Genomic DNA, 9,145 nt, shown 5'->3' on the forward strand with positions numbered 1-9,145 from the left:
AAGAAACAGAAGCCCAAAGAAAGAGAAGCTTCAGACCTAAAAGTAAAGTCAAAATCTGGAATATTTGGGTGAAGAAAATTGAGAGAGAAACCTATGTGAATATAGGACAGATTTCTCTCTTTAGGATATGAGAACTTTTTCCCAGAATCACGATTTAGTTTGAATTCCTTAAAGCTTTCTTCACTTTTAGTATAATTGAGATTGCCTATACTTAATTAATTAAATGTCACAATTCCAATATAATTATTTTATGAATAATTATATTAGCTGTCTTCTGTTTTAATCTAATCACCATGCCACTTTTTATCTTTATCGATGACTATCTTAAAATGTTGAACCATGGGCTTTACATGATTCCATAAAAATTTGGTAAGAAATAATATATTTTAATATTCAAATTAGTTCTTCATGACAAAATATTTCCTAAATAATTTTTCCTTAATGTAATTATTTTATTTTCATGATATCGAGTACAGAAATGTTTGGGGTTGCTTTCTGGCCTTCTGATTATGCCTGCTGTTAGCTGGCAGCAATAAGAGACACCCTTTTTCAAATTATTTAATAATTCTCCAATATACCCAGATTTGAAAATGTACAGCCTTTGGAATATTTGCAAACTATGCAGGGGCTTTATTGAAAAACTGTACCATTTTAATTTCTTTTGTTTTTTAATTAAAATATAAGACATTATAGATGACATGAGAAATATAGAGAAAATCTATCTAAAATTTTAACACTTTCACGTGTGAATTATATGCATAAGTCTATAGGTCTTCACATAATTTTAGTAATAGAATACTTAATCATATATATTGATTTTTTTAACATATTATCAGAAATATTTTGATATAAAAAAAGATGCACTCATATCTTACATGGCAAGTCTGTAATTTTGGAGGCAAACTGTTTCTTATCCCAATGTGTTATTTGCCTGGTTAGCTCAGATGATTGGACCATGGGCCAAAACTGATGAAGGTTATAGTTTCAATTTCTAGGTGGATCAGTTAGCTTTACTCTGTTTCATGGCCACACGAAGGGACTAAATGACTTAGAAAGAAAATATGGACATATTAGCATGAATTCAGCCCCTCTGCTGGAAAAAGTATCCATAGTACAAGACCTAGGTTTGTGCCAATCCCGAAGTCATTAGTGTCAGGATGGAAAAAAAACAAAAAAACAAGAAAAGGAAAACCTTGACCCTCCAAACACAAAAACTGAATGCTATATAGCTTTCATTTCCATAATATAACATAATGACCTGCCTTTTCTTTTTATAGTTACAGTTGAGGGGCTCCAGCTGATCACCTGCCTGAAATTATTGCCAGCCTGGTGGGAAGCATTTGAGGAGGCAAAGTCATGTTTTCATTTCACTAGGAAATCATTTAGCAAATTGCTGCTATTCTGTAAATTACTGTGCTGCATAACTTTCATACTGAGAAACTATTTCCTTTTTCCATAAAAATTGCAGATAAAGGGTTCCTATAATAAATAATCTGTATTTAAAACAAACCAATTCTGAGAATTTAGAGAAGGTGACATAGCATTTCTCAGGCAAAAATAAAAACAAATACATTTTATTACCAATATTTAAAAATGACATATTCTCTGTTAGCATCAGATTTTCATTTATTGTTTGTTTACTTTGCTACCCTTTGAGGGGAATGGATAGAGGCTTCCGAAGACGAAATACCAAGCTAAGTACTTATTTTTTGAAAGAAAAAGAACTAATTTTGGAAATCAGAGTTCTTTAAGTCCAAGTCTTATATCTTGAAGAGAATCCCACAATCAGTAATCAGCCTAAATAGAACACAGTATTGGGAGCAATTTTTATTATGCTAAGTCCTGTTTAAAATGTCGGTCTGAAGAGCAATAACTAAGTTCTTTTAATTTTGTGTTGAGGTGATAGGCCCAAATATAATCTGGGGAAATATGGCCTAGGATCACACTCCAAATATGGTGAACCACTGCTGAAGTAGCAGGAAGCATTACAAAAGGACTAATTTTTCTGGCCTTTTCCAGAAATACTTGGAAATGAAACACAGAGCTGGTTCTTTCACATCAGTGGCAAGAAGACAGAAAAGCAGAGGCAGGGGAGAAAGCTTTCCTTCAGAGAATGAGGTCCCATTTCAGGGCTGTCTTTTCATCAAGGCGGTTTTGGAAACAAAACTGACTGACATTCACAAACACTAGTGAATATTAAGAAGATTCTCCCTAAACTTCACGGTTGCTAAGACTTATAAAGAGAAAATGCTTCATGGTGGCTAAAATTTTTAAACAGTCACATTCGATGCATATTAAAATTAAAGCTCCTGATACCTAGAATGAGTTATAATAACATCACTGGCCTTAAATACCTGATATGTGAGTCCACAGTTAAAAAAAGTTGTGGCAAACATGGAGAAAATTCAGAAGAATGGCATAAACATGGTTTTATTGTTGCAAATTAGAGCTCTGAGGAAAAGGTTAAAAGAACTGTTATGGTTCATTTTGAAGATGAGTAGACTAAAATGATCTTTATCATTTTTTCCCAACCTTTCTCCACCTGTATTCCTCGTCTAAACCACAGAATACAAAAACTAATGTGACTCTTTTCTCAATTCTTCTGTGGATGGTACATAAATGAGTACCACTCTAGATACCTTGAGAAGTCAATTCATTACATACAAGGATGCCTTAGGGCACCACGGCTCAATTCTCTCTCGTAAAGGATGTTGATAAACAGTTGGATGCACAGTAGAACATAATGTTGGCAAGGTATCTGAAGCCTAGAAAATGCATTTAAAAAAGCAGGGTATCTGTAGGCAAGATAAAGGGTGGGTTTCCTAAAGATAAATTACTTAGCATTTTACTTTTATAAAGTCTGTTGAGGAACATTACAGTTTCCTTCTTGCAGGATTTTGGAGTTGGGATTTACTTTCTTCTCACCAGAATAGGATGAAGTACATAGCCTCCGAAGGCAGAGGTTTTGTCCCACCCTGAAATGTGTGCGTTTGGTTCTTCCAAAGTGGAGTTATTCAAATGTCTAAAGCGGAGAAGCTCTGAGGTTAGATATGCTGATAGAGCTGACAGGTGGTGGTCTAAGATAATCTCCTCCCTGAGGGACCCATCTCATGATGCAGAGAAACACACATTAACTGGTGTCAGGGAAGGCAAGGAAAGAAACTTTACATTGACCAAGAGAATTCTGAGGCTAAAAGCTTCTTGAGAAGAGTAAAACTTCATAGTGCTGCTTAGGTTCTTCAAAATATCTTTTGTTACATCTCTAGTATTAATTTTTTTGAAAGAGAAAGTCTGTTGAATCTAGAATACTGCTTTGATAACACAGAGTTACCAATCTGAATATAAATAATTGTTCTTCAGAACTACAAAGATGTAGAAGACTAAATAAGGCAGAGTCAGTGAAAATGGTGGTGTTTTACTATCTAAGAGCAACCTGGTCTGTATGTTGATTTTTCTGGTGAATGCAAACAGGAAAATTCTGAATACTTTAAGTTTTATTACTTAAATTCCAAATAATTGAAGTCCTACTATACATTGTTGCCCAGAGTGATATTTTATTCATTATTCCACATTATCATGATTCCAGAACTGTCCACAAAGATCACTATTGAGTTGGATTTTACATTTAAACCACAAATGACTTTTTCTAATGTTACTTTAAGGAGTATTTGGACAAGGCATCAGTCAAACTGTGGATACAATCTGCTTTCTCTGGCAACTTATCATTAATGTAAGAAAGTCCATATTGATCTTCGCTTATGCAAGCAGTTCACATGAATTCCATGAAACTGCAAGCAAGCAAAAAAAAGGGGGGGGAGCAAACTTTGTCTTCTAGGAAAGCAGGGCTTGAATATTTGAGTGCAAATATCTCTTTTATAATAAACAAATATATTGTTTACTCACAGAAGTTTCAAATGTAATGAAGTCAAGGTTAGTACTGTTAAAATAGCTCAAAGGCGAATGAGTATGTGAATAAAACTTGTCTTGGCTCCTCCTAACTGCTCTCCTCTTTTCCATTTACAGCTATTCAAGAGCAAGAAAATGAACCTGTGCCCCTATCCTTAAGCCCAGACATCTCCTTAAATAAGTCACAGTTAGACGACTGCCCAAGGGACTCTGGTTGTTATATCTCATCAGAAAATTCAGATAATGGCAAAGAAGATCTGGAGTCTGAAAATCTCTCTGACATGGTACAGAAGATTACTATCACAGAGCCAAGTGACTGAACACACTTTCTCAACTTTATATCTATAGATGCATTCCATTTTAACCCTACTTGAGCTAAAAGATCAAACAGGAGAGAAAGAAAGCATTTGCCGATACAGCCTAAAGTTAATTTTAATCTAAATGATTTTACATAAGAGTTCATGTCTCTAACATTCCCAATTATTGTAAATAGTATGTATATTTATTATTTTAAATGCTACCTGTTAATATTTCACTTGCCTGTGTTAGAAAAGCTATAGTGTAAGTCTTTGATATGTGTGAGATAAGCTTTATTCAGCTTTAAGTGTGAAATGATAAATTCTGCAGGAAAAAAAACTCCTTTTTTCATACCTGCCAGTTTTGCATTTGTGTTTGTTATTCAACAAATAGTAATGGAGCATGTGTCTGTTTAACCAACTGTCCAAGCAGCATTCACACTCATTTTTATACTTAATGGGAGAGTGTGAATTAATACTGGAGACATTTCATCCTGATCCACAGTGGAGTTTTAGTAATTATTTTTTGTTAACTTCTTCACTGTTATCTGGTATAAAAGTATAGATAACAAGATATTGTTGATTCTCATTTAGTAAAATGAATTTTAATAATTGTACAGATGTTTCATCTTTAATTGTAAATATTTTTAACTGTGAAATACCCTAATTTTAATAATAAAAAGCAGTATGTGCACTTGCCATTTTCCAGATTAGTGGTACTTGAAAGTATTTTTATATTAGACCTCTAGACAAAATCTCTCTTAACAGTGAGATTCCCAAATGAATTATCTCACCTCAGTCTGTCTCCTGAACCCCAGCTCTGTGTTATCTGACTTCCTGAATACTTCAATGTATTAGTCAGCTCAGGCTGCCATAATAAAATATCATAGACTGGGTGGTTTAAACAACAGAAATTATTTTCTGAGAATTCTGAAGGCCAAAAGTTCAAGATCAGGTTGCAGCATGGTTGGATTCTAGTGAGAGTTCTTCCTGGCTCACAGATAGCTGCCTTCTCACTGTGTCCTCTCACATCAGATAGCAAGCTTTCTGGTGTTTTTTCTTAGAAGGGCACTGATCCATTCATGAAGGCCCCACCCTGACAACCTCATTTAAACATAATTATCTCCCCAAAACACCATCTACAAATATCATACATTGGGGGTTAGTGCTTCAACATACATATTTGTGGGGAAAGGGGTCCAATTCAGCCCATAGCACTCTAGAAGCTTCAGATCAACATACCCAAATCTTGGATTTTTCTCTACAAATTTGTCTCTACTTTTTTATTCCAAACAAAACTCTCTTTAATGACACCAATACCTAACCAATTACCCAAAACAGAAAATCATTTCTCACTTCATCTCACATATACCCTTCTCATATAGATTCAATATATAATCAAGTCCTACCTCTAGAAGCGTTTTGTCATTCATGGCTTTCTATCCATTCCCATGGTTGCTGTCTTGCTTTGGAAGCTCATGAGCTCATGTATGAAACAGTGCAATAGCTTTCCAACTGACCTCTATTCTACCAGTGCCCTACCTTTCAATCTATCCTCCACACAGCCTCCAGAAAGATCTAACATGTAAATCAAATCATGTACTTCCGGCTTGAAATTTTTTTATAGCCCCTCACTATCTTTAGTATAATTTTTAAACTTTCTTCCGGGATATATAAGGTTCTTCTCAACCATTTTTCACCTACCCTATGAGTCATACCTTTCCTCTCCCACCTCTCACTCTACACTCTCTGGCCATAACAGTCTTCTTGCAATTCCACAAATTCACCACTTCCTTTGTGACTTTTCTTATGCTATTTATTTTCCTGGAGTGGCTCCTGCTATTTTCTACATCCAAGAGTCTCCCTTTGCTTTCTGTCTTAAGACTCATCACAAAAGTCACTTACTCTGTGAGGCCTTCCATGATTTCCTTTGGTGTTCTCCTCTGGGTTTCCATAGCAACTTGTATCTCTGTCGGTTATAGGACTTACCATATTATACTTTATCTATTTGAGAGGTGCTTACCTTTCCACAAGACCATGATCTCCTTATTATTTTGTTTAGCCTTTTTAATCTCTGGTGCCTGGTATTATACCAGGTACAGAGTGGGCATTTAGGAAACATTTGCCGGAGTGCAATGAATATAATAATTATTCTCATATAACACATTCCATATTTATATTTAAATCAATGTCCTTAGTCTATAGGTAAATACCTTCTAAAGTGATCTAAAAGTTTCTTAAAAAATAAAACACAATACCTTAGGAAAAATCAGGAAATACAAAGTGTTATTTCAAATGCTGGGAGACAGTATTACATTGTTAATTTCCAGTATATTTTTCCAGATCCATGAGATTTAATCTCATATGCAGTGCCCAGGTCAGGAGTAAATCACATGCCTACTCTCTATTCTTCCCTCTCCACAGCAGGAAATAGTGTTTCAATTTCAAATTTCCAACATGCTGCCTCCATCATGGCCCTGCTCCTGACTATGGCTACAACTCTAATAAACAGATTATTCTAGGACCTCCTTGGACACAGCACAGCCACTGACCATAATTTTTAAACTTTAACCAACCTGCTGCCTCAGGTAGTTCTAGAGAGTACAGCCTCTTTATGAAGATACCAAGAAATTGTAGGTTAGGAAGGATGAAACGAACTGCCTGATTGTAAAATGGTAGAAATCGCTGGTGAAGCTTACTCAGCCACAACTTCTACTCCTTCAAAATGAAGATCTGGTACCCAGTCAAGGATCTGGGGATATACTTTTGAGTGGCAGTGCTGCAAAGGTCTTGAGGAGGCTGAAGAAGAGGAAGAGAGACTGGTTTCTTACAAAGAGAGGAGGAGGCAGGAGTGGAGACACTACGGGGTTCAAGCTGCCAGAAGGATGGCCCCATCACGTAGCACAGCACTGAAAAGGATATCTGTAGCAAAAGTATGTATCACACTAACAGATCCCTGCTGCCCTCATTTCATCTGTTGGATCCCTGCTGCTCATTTTCCTTGGGCTTTTCTCTCAACCATGGACGCTGGATAAAGAGAAGTAAAAAGGCAAGACATAGTTCACCCAAGGTTGTAAGGTAAAGACAGACCTGCTGCTGCTTTTGGCTAGGAGACAGACATGAGTCTGAGCCTTTCAAGAGTGGATGTGAGGGTGGTTAGAAAGTTGGTATTTTAATGGTTACCAGATGGCTTTGTGTTTCCAGGTTGAAATGTGGTGAGAGTCCCAGTCTCAATCATTTATTTATTCACTCAACAATTTTGAGACATGGAATGTATATGCTGCCCAAGACTATGCCAATAAAGGCCCTTTGGATCATATAATCTGCATTAGAATCTTGCCATAGCCTCTCACTGGAATAAACTGAGTCTTTCAGTACAGAAAGGTTATAAAACTGTTCTGGAATGCCATGATTGTTCTGATCCTAGGAACATCTTATATTTACAAATTCAAGTGTGTGGTGAAAGTATGCATGGTTAGAGAAATTTTAGTCCAGATAAACGGATAAACTCTTCATAATACTTTTTTGATAAGAACATTTAAATTCTGCCCCCTCAATTGTATTGCTGATATAAGTTCCAATATATTTTTCCCTCTGAAATTTTTTATCAGAAGCTTTTCTTTTTTTACCACTTAAATTTCCAAGATAGTTAAGAAATAAATTAACTCTTAAAACTTCTAAAATGATAGTCAGCTAAAGATTATCAGGTTTTAGACAACATCCAATTCATTGAGGTTAGTCAAGCGCCTTGCAACTTCCTGAGTGAGGCCAAATTGATGACATGATGACATTTCATGTTGAGAAACTTCCGTTACAAACCCAAGTTCTGAGAAAAATAATATGAAGAAATTTTAGATACTCTGTCACACCACACACGACACGCTTCCATCCCCCCACACGAACAAAGAAAACTGTATAACTAATCCGGATGCACACTTCAAGTACTCCTTCATAAAGTGGGAAGTCATGCTAGAATTATGTAAAGGTTGAGAGAAAAATGAATAGGAACTAAATATAGGTAAAAGAACAGCAGTTTCTAAATTTGACCAGGTTTTCTGGCTACAGAAATAAGATAGAAGTAACCCTTACTTTAGCCTATCCCGTGTCCTACTGTTGAATTCATCTGATCACACACAATGTTGACCCAGGTTTGAGGACTATGTGACTTTGGGTAAGTCACTTATCCTCTGAGCTTAGGTTTGTTTGTGTTTTTTTTTTTTCTCTATGAAATATATATAACTATAATACTAACATTTCATATATCTGTGCTGGTTAAATGAGATAACGTATGCAAAACACTCAGCACAGTGCATGCAGTGTGCATAAAAACTGGTATCTGAACACAAAATGAAAGCAGTGTACGTGCTACCATAATACAGGCATGGGCTTGTGGTGATTTGAAATTCTTCAGACACAGATAGTCTGAGGGCTAGGACAACTGTGTTGTCCAGCAGCAGTGAGAATCAGCTGATTTAATGGAACTTCCCAGATAAATGACCATTTTGTCACGACAGAATATTCTTTTGTCAAGTTCTGACAGTTTAGAAAGAGGCTATGTTGCATTTAGTTTTGTTTCCTCACTCTTGGCACATAATAGGAATGATCGTTTTTGAAGACTGAATGATTGACTATATAAATAACTGCCTGTATTAATGAATGAAATAAAATAAAGATCTGAGGTCATTACTCCTAATACAGCACCTTGGGCCCTCCCTGGTCTTTATAATATGGAGTCACAGCCAACCCTGCTCTAGCCCAGATAGAAGCCCTTAGAAAGACACCCTAAATGTAGATTTTTACATATTTACGAAGTTTACAGGCCTTTAGGCAAATGATCTGCCATGGGAAAATCACAGTGCAGAGGAAAATACAAGCTTTTCATTACTCTCCCTTTCTGTCTTCATCATGCAAACTTCTCACATTTGAATTACCAACAGTTTGAG

The 9,145-nt window shown here is 35.9% G+C and overlaps 1 protein-coding gene across 3 annotated transcripts in view; it reads left to right on the forward strand.

Moving 5' to 3' along the window:
- The window catches only part of SAMSN1 (SAM domain, SH3 domain and nuclear localization signals 1), an 83,100-nt gene extending 75,323 nt beyond the window's left edge, over window positions 1-7,777 (forward strand). For 2 of the 3 annotated variants that reach the window (XM_088024229.1, XM_088024228.1), the window contains one exon: window positions 4,024-7,777. In XM_088024229.1, the coding sequence (XP_087880355.1) occupies window positions 4,024-4,226 (203 nt within the window). In that variant the 3' untranslated portion in view covers window positions 4,227-7,777. The remainder of the gene's footprint in view (window positions 1-4,023) is intronic. The other variant, XM_088024225.1, reaches the window with a different exon arrangement.
- Window positions 7,778-9,145: the final 1,368 nt, after the last annotated feature.

This window comes from Eumetopias jubatus, unplaced genomic scaffold (genome assembly GCF_037043125.1).
Source record: "Eumetopias jubatus isolate StellerSeaLion01/CBP00866 unplaced genomic scaffold, mEumJub1_p1.0 scaffold_1, whole genome shotgun sequence".
Classification (NCBI taxonomy): domain Eukaryota; kingdom Metazoa; phylum Chordata; class Mammalia; order Carnivora; family Otariidae; genus Eumetopias; species Eumetopias jubatus.